Below are 16,458 nucleotides of genomic sequence, written 5' to 3' on the forward strand. Positions count from 1 at the left end.
TTAATTTGAACTGTAATTTTCTTAAATTATTATTAATCACATACAGTACCTATTTATATTTTGTTTATGATAATTTATTATTATTATATAATTATTATAATTATATTATCAGAATTGTTAAAAATCATATGTATTATTGATACTAATTTTACAAATTAATAAAACGATATCTGCAGAAGATCCTTATAGATAACTTGTGCTACGATACAATTACAATCAGAAATCTTCTGAAAACTAAATACTGTAACACTAAAACCATACTATTTGCTCGCTAAAAACCATACAATAGTGACCAAAAACATATCAAGCATATTTTTGGACAAGATGGGCATCATTGGCAGGAACAAAACTGTACTGTTATTGTTGAAAGAATTAAAATTAATTAAACTACAATGAAATGTGTATGATCTATTAATTATATCTCTTATTTTATTGGTCTTGAGAATATTGTACAGGAAACAGCTAATAGATACTAAGCAAAAATAAGGTTTATGAGTTTTACACTTCCAAGCCAGTATTGTACTTTTACAAAAAAAAACACCAACAAATGCAAACTCCAATTTAGAGTACAAACACTTTCGGCTACATAACTGTCTTGCTGCTATATTAGTCAATCTATCCCAAATGATTTGTGATCTTGGAGGAATCACGAACGTCATGCACCTTACACAACATTTTCTTTCTTTATGCAACAGTTGTGTTGGTCATTTGTTATCTACAATATCAATAGTTGATCATAAAATAAGAAAACAACCCAAATATCCAAACAATTTTGAAATAAAATAAAATGTTGTATTCTTGATTATCATTATTTTAGTTATGCTGCCCTCTATGCAGAAAACTGCTTCGCCAATGCCCATCAATATTAAAGTAAGTAAATCAATAACAAAGTCAAGGCTGTCATATCTGTGCAGAGCTGACATGGAGTTTAATAAGGAAACTCAAATGTACATCCTCATCTAAAATAAAGGAATAACGTGTGCGATCTGATGTTATCTAATGAATGTAGAAAATAATTTTTAAAAATCAAACCAAACTTGTAAATGACATCAACAATTAATGTTGGATTTACTTTAAAAACTATTAGAATTAAACAATCTATACACATACTACTAAGTAAGTGCATATATGTTCACTAAATACCAAGTTATTAGAAAAAAATGCTATTTCCTACACACATTTTGCATATTTTCCATATTATTCGTAACTATACACTTGACTATATGGACAACATGGGGACAGAGACTTGTAGAAAGAGACTGTACCTGAATATTAGTAGTTAAGTAGTTACATAGCTTATCATTCTGTCCTGTTCACAAAAAAAAAACAATTACTAAAGTGTTTAATCTCATTCACGAACCAGTTAGCTACTACAAATAATTAATAATAAAAACGACAAATATCCACTTCTGTCTTCAACAATAGCAAATTACTAAGAGTTTCATCTCATTCACGAATCAATTAGTACAGTAGTTAGGAAAACCCAATCCTGTCTTATGTTTTCACATAAAGAGTTCCATCTCATTCACGAATCAATTAGCTAAACAAATTATCACAAATATTCAAACAAACTTATACGATATTCAAATATTGTTCAGTATATATAATATATATGTAACATTTAGATTACAAAAATAAACCTTTTAGTTGAAAAGATTTGGTTTAAAACATCTGGGTTGTTCCCCAACCAATCTCCATAAAAGAGATGTGTTCCAACATTGCATTGTCAGATAGATTCATCGTTCAGCTGAAGTGTAGAGAACATTACAGTTGTAAGTATTACACTTCTATTGGTACATTAATTAAGTCTATTGACAACTTAAAATTCTAAAAAGGTGAAAGATACACTGGAATATTTGTGACTTTATAAAGCTTGTGATTGGTTAAAATCAGTATTTTCTTGAAAAGATAATGAATGATATTTTTCTTGTATGTAACAATGATGGTATCATTTTATTTACAGTACTATTCACTTGGGCTTTAAAAAACCCATATTATAAGGTTTATCCCAAATGTGCGTTTGAAACAAAACAAATATTCATATTCTTATTGTTCACATTGTGATTATCATCCTGTTGTTATTACCAAAAAGCGTTTTATGCATTTTATCGTATTTTAAATTTTAACTTCCACATTGTATCTTCTTTTTATACTACAACTTTTTAAGCTTTTTATCGTATTTTAACTTCTAAATTTTATCTTTTTTTAGATTTTGTGCAATAATGTGTGTTTATTCTACTTAATTGTTTGTTTTTATTTTATATATATATCTGTTTTTAATTGTACGAATATATATTTTCCAATCTTTAAGAAGAATTTCTATTATTATTTTATATGATAATGGACAAATAAAGCTTTTCAGTATTCAGTCGGAAAAAAATATGCCTAACTTTCTAAAAAATACAATTTTGTGTTTTATCAAATTATGATAGAAAATAAAGGAAAATTCCCATCAACTATCTTGAATTTAAGATATAAGAATTGCTACAACATTTGTTGTTGCTCTTCTGTTGTCAGTTATATTTTGTGAGGAGCTTTCAAGTGTGATACAGAATGGATTGCAGAATGTTAGTAATTGGCTGTATGTTGGTTGTGATGGCTGCTGCCTGCTGCCCAGAAGATGATTGTGGATGCCCTTCTAGAAGTAAGTAGAATGACTCTATAAACAGCTGGTAAGAAACGGGTCAGAAGAGTAGAAATGGTATAAACTGTAAAAAGACAAATGTATCATCTATTGGACATCTATGTCATCTATTACAATGCTTTAATTCTAAATCTTACCTCTTGCATTTTTTAAATAAAAATGTTTAAAGTATACAATGGATCTATTAAAAACTATCTTGTATAATTTAATAAACGATATTACTAAATAATTAGAGAGAAAACAGAAACAATTGTAAGCAGTACAAAGTTGGCCAAAGTACCAAACTATATAGTAAATACATGAAAGTTATTTTCTAGTGTTAGAAAATTGATTTATTTTGTATATTTAGAAAAGGGATTTATGCAGGATTGTAGTAAAATATTGGAGAACAATCCTTCTGCTAAAAGTGGTGATTATTTGATACAGCCACATGACGAACAACCTGAGTTTATGGTCTACTGTGACATGAGGAAAGATGGCGGATGGACAGTAAGCAATATTAATAAGCAATGAAAAAATGCAAAGATTTCTTTTCTTTTCATCTATAATTATACAACTATTTAAGTTTCTTTGTTTTCCAGGTTATACAACGAAGAGAGGATGGTTCACAAGATTTCTACCGCGATTGGGCAAACTACAAAAAGGGTTTTGGAAATGTCCACTCAGAGTTCTGGCTTGGTAACGAAAAGATCAACCGTATAACATTTGATGGACATTTTGAGCTATTAGTAGAGGTGACAGACCACTTGGATGAAATGAAGTTTGCAAGATATTCTCACTTCCGTATTGGTAGTGAGGATTCTAACTATACTTTGACAATTAGTGAATACACAGGGACGGCAGGTTAGTACATTCAATCAATTTTTACACTAAAAATCCATTTCAAGTAAACAAAGAACTAACATTAGTGTTTTTCTTACACCTTTCTGCCTTCTGCAATAGAACATAGACTAACACACACTGTGCGCTTTTTGTTGTTGCATTTATCACTTTATATAATAACTGAATATAATACTGAGTTAAAAGAACATTGACTGGAATTAAATGGTTTAAACAAGCTTACAGCCCAGGTAACATACCTTAATTTGGATTTTCGACATGTAATAAATATGTTCTCATCAGAAGAATCCCATGTTGTATCTAATTATGTACCAGCATGTATAAACGTTTTTTATCATACTCTTTCATTTTCATTGTAGTTTTTGGAAATCAGTACATTTGTTTTGAAAGTATACTTGAGTTAAAAGAAAGAATAATTAAGATACAGTAGATGGAAAATAACATAAAATTACAAATGAAATATTTAAAAACATTTTTATTCTTTCATTTACATTAATGTTTTAACATTCCCAATGTATTACTGTTTTAGTAATGTCAAGTTTATCATTGTATTTTCATAGTTGTATTTTATGTTGTGTGTAATATGATTAAATGTGGGTAATCCCCTAAAAAGAAAACAAAGTATAATAATAAAATGTGGGTCATCCCTATTAAATGTGGGTCATCCCTATTAAATGTGGGTCATCCCTATTAAATGTGGGTCATTCCTATTAAATGTGGGTCATCCCTATTAAATGTGGGTCATCCCTATTAAATGTGGGTCATCCCTATTAAATGTGGGTCATCCCTATTAAATGTGGGTCATCCCTATTAGATGTGGGTCATCCCTATTAGATGTGGGTCATCCCTATTAGATGTGGGTCATCCCTATTAAATGTGGGTCATCCCTATTATATGTGGGTCATCCCTATTAAATGTGGGTCATCCCTATTAAATGTGGGTCATCCCTATTAAATGTGGGTCATCCCTATTAAAGGTGGGTCATCCCTATTAAATGTGGGTCATCCCTATTAAATGTGGGTCATCCCTATTAAATGTGGGTCATCCCTATTAAATGTGGGTCATCCCTATTAAATGTGGGTCATCCCTATTAAATGTGGGTCATCCCTATTAAATGTGGGTCATCCCTATTAAATGTGGGTCATCCCTATTAAATGTGGGTCATCCCTATTAAATGTGGGTCATCCCTATTAAATGTGGGTCATCCCTATTAAATGTGGGTCATCCCTATTAAATGTGGGTCATCCCTATTAAATGTGGGTCATCCCTATTAGATGTGGGTCATCCCTATTAAATGTGGGTCATCCCTATTAAATGTGGGTCATCCCTATTAAATGTGGGTCATCCCTATTAAATGTGGGTCATCCCTATTAAATGTGGGTCATCCCTATTAAATGTGGGTCATCCCTATTAAATGTGGGTCATCCCTATTAAATGTGGGTCATCCCCTAAAAAGAAAAAAAAAGAATAATAAGCAAACATTGAATGACCAACAAAATATCATTATATAGTAAAAGAAATAACCATATGTATAATGTATAGAATATAAGAAGACCAATAACAAGAACACTAGATTTGAAAAAATTGATTTAAAACAAAATTAAAATCCCCTAAAACAGGATTTAAATGTAAAAACATAATTAATCAAAACACTTACTGTGTGTATTGTATCATTTTACATTGCATACAGTATTCATTTTCTCCATTCTATTAAAAAAATATTTGGTTTGTTTAGGTGATTCTTTGACATACCACAATGGTCAACAATTTACAACATATGACAGAGACAATGATCCACATTCAACACTTAACTGTGCTGACCACCACAAAGGTGCTTGGTGGTACAACGGCTGTGCTTATTCAAACCTGAATGGGCTTTACCTTACACCAGGATCTTATACTCATACTGGCATATTTTGGATTCATTTCAAGAGAACAGAGAGTCTCAAGAAGACAGTGATGATGGTTAAAAGAGAACCATAAGAGAGTTTTCTTTATCACTAGTAATTTGACTGGCAAATATTTAATTTTTTCAAGATGTAGTGAGGTCAACAATCCTGTTTGGCTATCATTTTTTAGTGTTATATTAATTATTTTAATTTAATTAGAATTTTGAATTAGAACTTTTTGTCTCTGGAAAACATTTCATTGTTTTATAAATGTTTTAACATATGAAAATTAAATTAATTTCTTAAATTATTAATAATCACAGTGTTTCATCTCAATCACGAATCAATAGACACGTTTCGCGCTCGCGACCAATCAGAAATAGTGGGTATAGATTTGTATAGATTTCTGTGCTTGGTCAAACCTGAATGGGCTTTACCTTACACCAGGATCTTCTTCTAATACTGGCATAGTTTGGGTTTATTTCAAGAACAAGTGGGAAAGTCTCAAGAAGACAGTGATGATGGTTAAAAGAGCACCATAAGAGAGTTTTTATTATTACTAGTAATTTGACTTATAAATATACAAAATGCCAAATATTTAATTTTTTTTTCAAGATGTAGTGAATCTTGTTTAGCTATCCTTTTTTAGTGTTATATTAATTATTTTAATTTAATAATGAAAACTTGAATTTGGTGCAATTTTCATAACTTTTTGTCTCTGAAAAACAAATTTATAAATGCTTTAACATATGAAAATAAATTTAATTTGAACTGTAAATTAATATATCATAATTTATTATTATTATTATATAATTTTAATAATTATATTATCAGAATTGTTAAAAATCATGTACTATTGATACTAATTTTACAAATTAATAAAACTATACCTGCAGATACGATACAATTACAATCAGAAATCTTCTGAAAACTAAATACTGTAACACTTTAAAAAAAAACATACTATTTGCTCGCTAAAAACCATACAATAGTGACCAAAAACATATCAAGCATATTTTTGGACAAGATGGGCATCATTGGCAGGAACAAAACTGTACTGTATTGTTGAAAGAATTAAAATTAACTAGACATGAAACTCGTCACTTTGACGAGTTAGTTATCCGCACGACAGATGCCACGTGCACGTCATACGTTAAAAACTATAATAAGAGGTGGTCCTGTATTTTCGCCTTGTATTATAATTATACAGTACACTGTGTATAAAAGGAGACATTAATTCTACATGATACAGAGGGCGGCAAACAACAATTTGCTCACATCAGAGACTATGCTGGTGTACATTGTACTACTGTACTGTATATTATATGACATATTAACTGAATTATGGGACCTGCCTTTAATTCAAATATTTAACATGATGACGTCATAAAAAAAACAACACAACGATAGCAATTTCTGAAGAAAATTATCTTAGCAACAACATATTAACGTTAAGAAGAAATTTGAATACGTAAAATGTTGGTGCGCGCACATTTAAATGTGATGAACTATTACGCAAAATATGAAAATACAACTTTTTTTATTCAACTGGCAATATGATGACATCACAACATCCGATTGGCAAAATGTTTACATGAATTCGTATCTACAATCCTATAGCTTCCAGAAAACGTTTTAATCGTGATTATCACATTTTATTCTTACGAGCTATTACAGATTAAAATTTACTGTAAAGATGAAATTAATGACCCACGTAATTAAAATTTTTAGGCATGATGACGTTATAAAAATTTAAATATTTTTATCTCATGCTAAAGAAAGTTGATTGACCTAGACAATATATAAATATAGGAGAAAAAGGAATACAGATAAACGTGATGCGCTCCATTGAATGTGATGAGCAATAACGAAACAGACAAAAATCCTATATTTTACATTCGTGTGGCCATACGATTACGTCACAATGTTTTTTTAGCCTTATCGATGCATGATCCGATATCTGCAACTCATCAACTTCTAGATTTTGTAATAAAAATAAACGGTTCACGGTTTACTTTAGAAACTATGACTGTTTAAAAAAAGACATTATTTTGATGATTTTTTAAGCTTTTTCATAAAAAACGCGCACAAATTGTCTAATTCAACGTGTTCGTATGGCGTTATTTAAACTGGAAAAGTTCTAAATTGTTTTCAAAATTACTAGGAAAGGCTTGAAAAATATAATTCAAGAGAAAAAAATATGTTTTTATCGCTACGTGCGCACCGCGTGCGTAAAAAATTGCGCGCCCGTGGGAATTTTTGACATGCTCAAAATGACATGAAACGCGTAAAAAGTTGATTAGAAATTAATTTTGCGCATTTTGAAATTTTAAATGCGCGTGCGCGCGTAACTTCTTGTGAAACATGCCATTTTTAATCCGTAGAAAGTTTGCCCCTGATATGACTTAAATTTTGTCAAAGTGTCAATACTAAATGACTTTTGGTTTTTAATCTATGATCAATCATTGAAATTCATAAAATTGCGCGTAAGTCACGTTGCGCAACTATGACGTCATTCAAAAATAGGAGGTGCACAACTTCACGTAAATGCCCATATGTTGTCAAAGTTATGAAATGTTATGTTTACACATTTTAGAGAAACGCGACTCACAAAAAGGAAGGAAGGAAAGAAGAATAATACAGAAAAAAAATGTTGATCTCGTACAATAACAAGGAGTTATCCGCTTGGTATACCAAGCGGATAACTAATTAAACTACAATGAAATGTGTATGATCTATTAATTTATCTCTTATTTTATTGGTCTTGAGAATATTGTACAGGAAACAGCTAATAGATACTAAGCAACAATAAGGTTTATGAGTTTTACACTTCCAAGCCAATATTGCACTTTTACAACAAAAAACACCAACAAATGCAAACTCCATTTAGAGTACAAACACTTTTGGCTAACATAACTGTCTTGATGCTATATTATACCCTTTTTACACTATCGACTGAGAGAGGAACACGAGTTGAACTCGGAGGCAATTTCCATTTACACTAGCCAAAAAAACTGCGAGATGAACTCGAGCTGCGCCCATTTACACTACATCAATCACCCCGGTGCTGTCAATCAAATCACTATTGCAAGCGCACACGTGGAACGTAACTGACTCTGGTTTAAACGTTTAAACACTGGAACATATCGACAAATCTCATATAAAAACATAATAATCCGAATTTACACACAATTTATTTAATTTTGAATGTAGTCCAGTGTAATATTTTCTTTGTGGCTATTGAGATTATCATTTATTATTTTAAAAATTAGGGTCTAACAATTATTTTTCTTTTTAAAATGACTGCATTTCCGCCTTGTAGACTGTACGTACATTAAATAGGCCTTACATGGTTAGGTTTGCGTAAAAATAGGGTAGGTACGATAAGTATTTAAAATAAAAAATGTATTTGTTAATTAGCATAAAAATGTATCAATGAAGGAAAATTATTATATGGTACTCTTTCAGTTCCTAACAAAAATTTAATTTTCATATATTGAGACATCAGTATTATATATATTTTTCCCTTTTTCAATAAGTATACATAGAATCGCAGGGTAGAGTTACACCAATATTAGGCCTACATTATTTTAGGCTTTCTGGTAAGGTAGAATGCACACGAACAATTTCAATAATTTCAGCAGAAAAAAAAATCACAAATTTGTTTGTGCCTTTAAAAGAAAATAACGAACAGGACAATATCGTACAATTATTATTTTAAGCAAAAAAGGTGTATTTTAAGCAAAAAACCTATTTTGTTTGCATAATATATTGTATTTCTGTGGCAACATGTTACATTTTCACGTCATTGACCTTTAACAGCTCGGTGTTGAACCACAAAAACCGTTTACACTTCGTGTCTCCGGTGTAGATTCGACTACACCGGAGAAGGTACACCGGAAAACATTCAGCTTCGTTTCACCCCGGGGAGAGCACACCGGGGTGGTTGGATTTTCCCATTTACACCAGTCAATAAAAACCACAACACCGGCGTTTAACGGCCCGGTGTACTAACAACTGCGGGGTTACACCGCTGTTACGGTGATAGTGTAAAAGGGGTATTAGTCAATCTATCCCAAATGATTTGTGATCAATGATCTTGGAAGAATTATGAACGTCATGCACCTTACACAACATTTTCTTTATTTATGCAACAGTTGTGTTGGTCATTTGTTATCTACAATATCAATAGTTGATCAATAAATAAGAAAACGACCCGAATATCCAAACAATTTTGAAATAAAATCAAATGTTGTATTCTTGATTATCATTATTTAAGTTATGCTGCCCTCTATGCAGAAAATTGCTTTCCCAAACATAATGCCCATCAATATTAGAGTAAGTAAATCAATAAAACAAAGTCAAGGCTGTCATAACTGTGTAGAGCTGACAGGAGTTCAATAAGGAAACTCAAATGTACATCCTCATCTGAAATAAAGGAATAACGTGTGTGATCTGATGTTATCTAATGAATGTAGAAAATAATTTTTAAAAATCAAACCAAACTTGTAAATGACATCAACAATTAATGTTGGATTTACTTTAAAAAACTATTAGAATTAAACAATCTATACACATACTACTAAGTAAGTGCATATATGTTCACTAAATACCAAGTTATTAGAAAAAAATGCTATTTCCTACACACATTTTGCATATTTTCCCGTATTATTCGTAACTATACACTTGACTATATGGACATGGGGACAATTAGTAAAAAGAGACTGTGCCTGGAAATTAGTAGTTAAGTAGTTACATAGCTTAACATTCTGTCCTGCTCACAAAAAAACAATTACTAAAGTGTTTAATCTCATTCACGAACCAGTTAGCTACTACAAATAAAAAATAATAAAAACCACAAATATCCACTTCTGTCTTGAACAATAGCAAATTACTAAGTGTTTCATCTCAATCACGAATCAATTAGTAGTTCGGAAAATCCAATCCTGTCTCATGTTTTCACAAAAGGAGTTTCATCTCATTCACGAATCAATTAGCTAAACAAATTATCAAAAATATTCAAACAAACTTAAACGATATTCAAATATTGTTCAGTATAATGCAATTTGTAACATTCAGATAACATAAATAAACCTTTTAGTTGAATAGTTTTGGTTAGAAAACATCTGGGTTGTTTTCCAACCAATCTCCATAAAAGAGATGTGTTCCAACATTGCATTGTCAGATAGATTCATCGTTCAGCTGAAGTGTAGAGAACATTGAACATACAGTTGTAAGTACAGTATTACACTTCTATTGGTACATTAAGTAAGTCTATTGACAACTTAAAATTCTAAAAAGGCGAAAGATAGACTGGAATATTTTGTGACTTTCTAAAGCTTGTGATTGGTTAAAATCAGTATTCTCTTGAAAAGATAATGAATTGGAAAATAACAATAATTTCTCTTGTATGTAACAATGATGGGTATCATTTTATTTACAGTACTATTCACTTGGGCTTTAAAAAACTCATATTATAAGGCTAATTTCAAACGCGACTTTAAAACAAAACAAATATTAATATTTTTATTGTTCACATTGTGATTCTCATCCTGATGTTATTACCAAAAACAATAAAATTTCAAATCATTTAAAGCATTTTTTTTGTATTTTAACTTTTAACTTCTAAATTGTATCTACATTTTAAGCTTAAATTTTTATGCAATAATGTGTGTTTTCTATTTTTTAATTGTTTGTTTATATTTTATATCTGTCTGTTTTTAATTGTACTAATATACATTTGCCAATCTTTAAGAAGAATTTCTATTATTATTTTATATAATACTGAAAAAATAAAGCTTTTCAGTAGTCAGTCTGCAAAAATATGCCTAACTTTCTAAAAAATACAATTTTGTGTGATCAATATTATCAAATTATGGTGGAAAAATGAAAATTCTCATCAACTATTTTGAATCTATGAAATAAGATGTGCTGTAACATTTTGTCTTGCTTTTCTGTTGTCAGTTTTTGTGAGGAGATTTCAAGTGTGATATAGAATGGATTGCAGAATGTTAGTAATTGGCTGTATGTTGGTTGTGATGGCTGCTGCCTGCTGCCCAGAAGATGATTGTGGATGCTCTTCTAGAAGTAAGTAGAATGACTCTATACAGCTGGTAAGAAACGGGTCAGAAGAGTAGAGATGGTACAAACTGTAAAAAGACAAATGTGTCATCTATTGGACATCTATTACAATGCTTTAATTCTAAATCTTACCTCTTGCATTTTTTAAATAAAAATGTTTAAAGTATACAATGGATCTATTAAAAACTATCTTGTATAATTTAATAAACGATATTACTAAATAATTAGAGAGAAAACAGGAACAATTGTAAGGAGTACAAAGTTGACGAAAGTACCAAACTATATAGTAAATACATGAAAGTTATTTTCTAGTGTTAAAAAATTGATTTATTTTGTATATTTAGAGAAGGGATTTATGCAGGATTGTAGTAAAATTTTGGAGAACGATCCTTCTGCTAAAAGTGGTGATTATTTGATACAGCCACACGATGAACAACCTGAGTTTATGGTCTACTGTGACATGAGGAAAGATTGCGGATGGACAGTAAGTATAAGCAATGACATGACAATGACATGAATTCATCTACTGCTGGTTCACTTTAATATTCGCATGTTACTCGTTTTTGGAACAAATTGCCTTGTGAAATTTATAATTTCAATTTGTCTATAAGTTCTTTTAAAGTAAACTACATAATTATAACAGTACTGGTTTTTATTGAAATGTTGAAAATGTTTGCAGTTGGTCAATTCAACTCAATCAATAAGTTGTTTTTAGTTGCACCCGTTTGGTCTTTCCCTGTTTTTTTAAGATTTGTTTGTTTTGATTTTGACTGTTGTGTACAACTGTAATTCCTTTGTTTTTTTGTCTTTATCAGGTGATACAAAGAAGAGAAGATGGATTGGTCGATTTCTACCGTGATTGGACAGAATACAAAAAAGGTTTTGGAAACGTGAACTCAGAATTCTGGCTTGGTAATGAACAGATACACCGTATAACATTTGATGGCAGTTTTGAGCTCTTAGTAGAGATGACTGACCACTTGGATGAAATGAAGATCGCAAGATATTCTCACTTTCGTATTGGTACTGAGGACTCTAAGTATACTTTGAAATTCAGTGGATACACAGGAACTGCAGGTTAGTACATTCAATCAAATTTTTACACTAAAAACTCATTTCAAGTAAACAAAGAACATTATTATTTTTCATTGTAGGCCAGCTACACCTTCCTGCCTTGCAATAGAAATAGACTAACACACACTGTGCGCTTTTTTGTTTGTTGCATTTATCACTTTATATATTTGATTTGATTTATTTCGAAATATCCATAAAAATATATACATACAATACAATTTAATAAAACAAGAGACGACTAGAAACAAATAAACTTACATTAAACAAAAAAATGGATATAACAAGGATAACACAAAAAGTTAAAATTAATTAAACTTATTTCCATTGTGGTCCTTTAAATAAATAATCAAAACTACCATACACACAAAATACATACAAAAATATAATTAAACATCACAAATAAGGAGTCTATTGAAAATATAATTGATAAGTCTGTGAATTAAATTATATAGATTGATCTGCTGCTTTTAAAATGTTGAAATAGTGGTTCTTAACGTTACGTTTAAATATCCATAGACTTCTTGATTCAATCGGATTTCTTGTGGTAGAGCATTCCATATTTTACTTCCACTGTAAGTAAAAGAATTTCTTCCAGAACCATAGACCCTTGGAACTTCTAATAAATTATGAGAATTTCTTAATCTGTGATTATTAATTTTAAAGGATAGACTTTGTGTCAAGTAGTCAGGTCGCCATATAATAACTAATTATAATACTGAGTTAAATGATAAGAACATTGACTGGAATAATTTGTTTAAACAAGCTTACAGCCCAGTTAACATACCTTTATTTGGATTTTCGACATGTAATACATATGTTCTCATCAGAAGAATCCATGTTGTATCTAATTTTGTACCAGCATGTATAAACAATTTTTATCATACTCTTTCATTTTCATTGTTGTATCTAATTATGTACCAGCATGTATAAACGTTTTTTATCATAGTCTTTCATTTTCATTGTTGTTTTTGGAAATCAGTACATTTGTATTGAAAGTATACTTGAGTTAAAAGTAAGAATAATTAAGATACAGCAGATGGAAAATAACATAAAATTACAAATGCAATAATTAAAAACATTTTTATTCTTTCATTTTCATTAATGTTTTAACATATCCAATGTATTAATGTTTTAGTAATGTCAAGTTTATCATTGTATTTTCATAGTTGTATTTTATGTTGTGTGTAATATGATTAAATGTGGGTCATCCCTATTAAATGTGGGTCATCCCTATTAAATGTGGGTCATCCCTATTAAATGTGGGTCATCCCTATTAAATGTGGGTCATCCCTATTAAATGTGGGTCATCCCTATTAAATGTGGGTCATCCCTATTAAATGTGGGTCATCCCTATTAAATGTGGGTCATCCCTATTAAATGTGGGTCATCCCTATTAAATGTGGGTCATCCCTATTAAATGTGGGTCATCCCTATTAAATGTGGGTCATCCCCATTAAATGTGGATCATCCCCATTAAATGTGGGTCATCCCCATTAAATGTGGGTCATCCCTTTTAAATGTGGGTCATCCCTATTAAATGTGGGTCATCCCTATTAAATGTGGGTCATCCCTATTAAATGTGGGTCATCCCTATTAAATGTGGGTCATCCCTATTAAATGTGGGTCATCCCTATTAAATGTGGGTCATCCCCATTAAATGTGGGTCATCCCCATTAAATGTGGGTCATCCCCATTAAATGTGGGTCATCCCCATTAAATGTGGGTCATCCCTATTAAATGTGGGTCATCCCCATTAAATGTGGGTCATCCCCATTAAATGTGGGTCATCCCTATTAAATGTGGGTCATCCCCATTAAATGTGGGTCATCCCTATTAAATGTGGGTCATCCCTATTAAATGTGGGTCATCCCTATTAAATGTGGGTCATCCCTATTAAATGTGGGTCATCCCCATTAAATGTGGGTCATCCCTATTAAATGTGGGTCATCCCCATTAAATGTGGGTCATCCCTATTAAATGTGGGTCATCCCTATTAAATGTGGGTCATCCCCATTAAATGTGGGTCATCCCTATTAAATGTGGGTCATCCCTATTAAATGTGGGTCATCCCCATTAAATGTGGGTCATCCCCATTAAATGTGGGTCATCCCCATTAAATGTGGGTCATCCCCATTAAATGTGGGTCATCCCCATTAAATGTGGGTCATCCCCATTAAATGTGGGTCATCCCCATTAAATGTGGGTCATCCCCATTAAATGTGGGTCATCCCCATTAAATGTGGGTCATCCCCATTAAATGTGGGTCATCCCCATTAAATGTGGGTCATCCCCATTAAATGTGGGTCATCCCCATTAAATGTGGGTCATCCCCATTAAATGTGGGTCATCCCCATTAAATGTGGGTCATCCCTATTAAAAGTGGGTCATCCCCATTAAATGTGGGTCATCCCCATTAAATGTGGGTCATCCCCATTAAATGTGGGTCATCCCCATTAAATGTGGGTCATCCCCATTAAATGTGGGTCATCCCCATTAAATGTGGATCATCCCCATTAAATGTGGGTCATCCCTATTAAATATGGGTCATCCCCATTAAATGTGGGTCATCCCCATTAAATGTGGGTCATCCCTATTAAATGTGGGTCATCCCCATTAAATGTGGGTCATCCCTATTAAATGTGGGTCATCCCTATTAAATGTGGGTCATCCCCATTAAATGTGGGTCATCCCTATTAAATGTGGGTCATCCCCATTAAATGTGGGTCATCCCCATTAAATGTGGGTCATCCCTATTAAATGTGGGTCATCCCCATTAAATGTGGGTCATCCCTATTAAATGTGGGTCATCCCTATTAAATGTGGGTCATCCCCATTAAAAAGAAAAGAAATATATAATAAGCAAACATTGAATGACCAACAAAATATTATTATATAGTAAAATAAATAACCATATGTATAATGTATAGAATATAAGAAGCCCAATAACAAGAACACTGAAAAAAATTGTTATGATTTAAAACAAAATGAGAATCCCCTAAAACAGGATGTAAACTTAAAAACATTTCACATCGCATATACAGTATTTATTTTCTCCATTCTATTAAACAAACTGCATGTATGCAGTAAACTAAAGATGATATATTTTGTTTGTTTAGGTGATTCTTTGACATACAACAATGGTGGACAATTTACAACGTATGATAGAGACAATGATAAGTGGAGTGGTATTAACTGTGCTGCTGACTATAACAAAGGTGCTTGGTGGTACAAGAACTGTGGTTATTCAAACCTGAATGGGCTTTACCTTACACCAGGATCTACTTCTGGTTGGACTGGCATATTTTGGTATCATTTCAAGAATACAGAGAGTCTCAAGAAGACAGTGATGATGGTTAAAAGAGCACCATAAGAGATTTTTCACTATCACTAGTAATTTGACTGGCAAATGTTTAATTTTTTTCAAGATGTAGTGAGGTCAACAATTCTGTTTGCCTATCCTTTTTTAGTGTTGTATTAATGAATTTAATTTAATAATGAAAACTTGAATTTGGTGCAATTTTCATAACTTTTTGTCTCTGAAAAACAAATATATAAAAGTTTTAACATATGAAAATAAATTTAATTTGAACTGTAATTTTCTTAAATTATTATTAATCACATACAGTACCTATTTATATTTTGTTTATGATAATTTATTATTATTATATAATTATTATAATTATATTATCAGAATTGTTAAAAATCATATGTATTATTGATACTAATTTTACAAATTAATAAAACGATATCTGCAGAAGATCCTTATAGATAACTTGTGCTACGATACAATTACAATCAGAAATCTTCTGAAAACTAAATACTGTAACACTAAAACCATACTATTTGCTCGCTAAAAACCATACAATAGTGACCAAAAACATATCAAGCATATTTTTGGACAAGATGGGCATCATTGGCAGGAACAAAACT

At 31.2% G+C, this 16,458-nt stretch overlaps 3 protein-coding genes across 4 annotated transcripts in view; 2 read left to right on the forward strand and 1 right to left on the reverse strand.

The window, feature by feature from the left end:
* LOC140050083 (tRNA-splicing endonuclease subunit Sen34-like) overlaps positions 1-16,458 on the reverse strand; it is a 64,764-nt gene that overhangs the window by 15,620 nt on the left and 32,686 nt on the right. Inside the window, exon 7 of one of the 2 annotated variants that reach the window (XM_072095105.1) lies at positions 5,143-5,191. The exons of the other annotated variant lie outside the window; for it this stretch is intronic. The gene's annotated coding sequence lies outside the window, so the exon portion shown is untranslated. Of the gene's footprint in view, positions 1-5,142; positions 5,192-16,458 lie in introns of those variants that run through there. 2 annotated transcript variants of the gene reach the window in all.
* Positions 2,554-5,467, forward strand: LOC140045150 (angiopoietin-related protein 2-like). Its single transcript, XM_072089920.1, has 4 exons — positions 2,554-2,644; positions 2,994-3,133; positions 3,226-3,487; positions 5,220-5,467. Exons 1-4 carry the CDS (start codon positions 2,554-2,556, stop codon positions 5,465-5,467), a joined length of 741 nt encoding a protein of 246 aa, XP_071946021.1.
* LOC140045158 (fibrinogen-like protein A) lies at positions 11,370-15,898 on the forward strand. The gene is made up of 4 exons (XM_072089933.1): positions 11,370-11,460; positions 11,799-11,938; positions 12,270-12,531; positions 15,645-15,898. Exons 1-4 carry the CDS (start codon positions 11,370-11,372, stop codon positions 15,896-15,898), a joined length of 747 nt encoding a protein of 248 aa, XP_071946034.1.

This window comes from Antedon mediterranea, chromosome 1, assembly GCF_964355755.1.
Source record: "Antedon mediterranea chromosome 1, ecAntMedi1.1, whole genome shotgun sequence".
Classification (NCBI taxonomy): Eukaryota; Metazoa; Echinodermata; class Crinoidea; order Comatulida; family Antedonidae; genus Antedon; species Antedon mediterranea.

Bases quoted from the DNA above. Each gene is read 5' to 3' on its own strand.
- LOC140045150 (XM_072089920.1), top strand. From the start codon at position 2,554: ATGGATTGCAGAATGTTAGTAATTGGCTGTATGTTGGTTGTGATGGCT. The intron at 3,134-3,225 runs GTAAGCAATATT...TTTGTTTTCCAG, and splicing joins GGAAAGATGGCGGATGGACA to GTTATACAACGAAGAGAGGA. The intron at 3,488-5,219 runs GTTAGTACATTC...TGGTTTGTTTAG, and splicing joins TGAATACACAGGGACGGCAG to GTGATTCTTTGACATACCAC.
- LOC140045158 (XM_072089933.1), top strand. From the start codon at position 11,370: ATGGATTGCAGAATGTTAGTAATTGGCTGTATGTTGGTTGTGATGGCT. The intron at 11,939-12,269 runs GTAAGTATAAGC...TGTCTTTATCAG, and splicing joins GGAAAGATTGCGGATGGACA to GTGATACAAAGAAGAGAAGA. The intron at 12,532-15,644 runs GTTAGTACATTC...TTGTTTGTTTAG, and splicing joins TGGATACACAGGAACTGCAG to GTGATTCTTTGACATACAAC.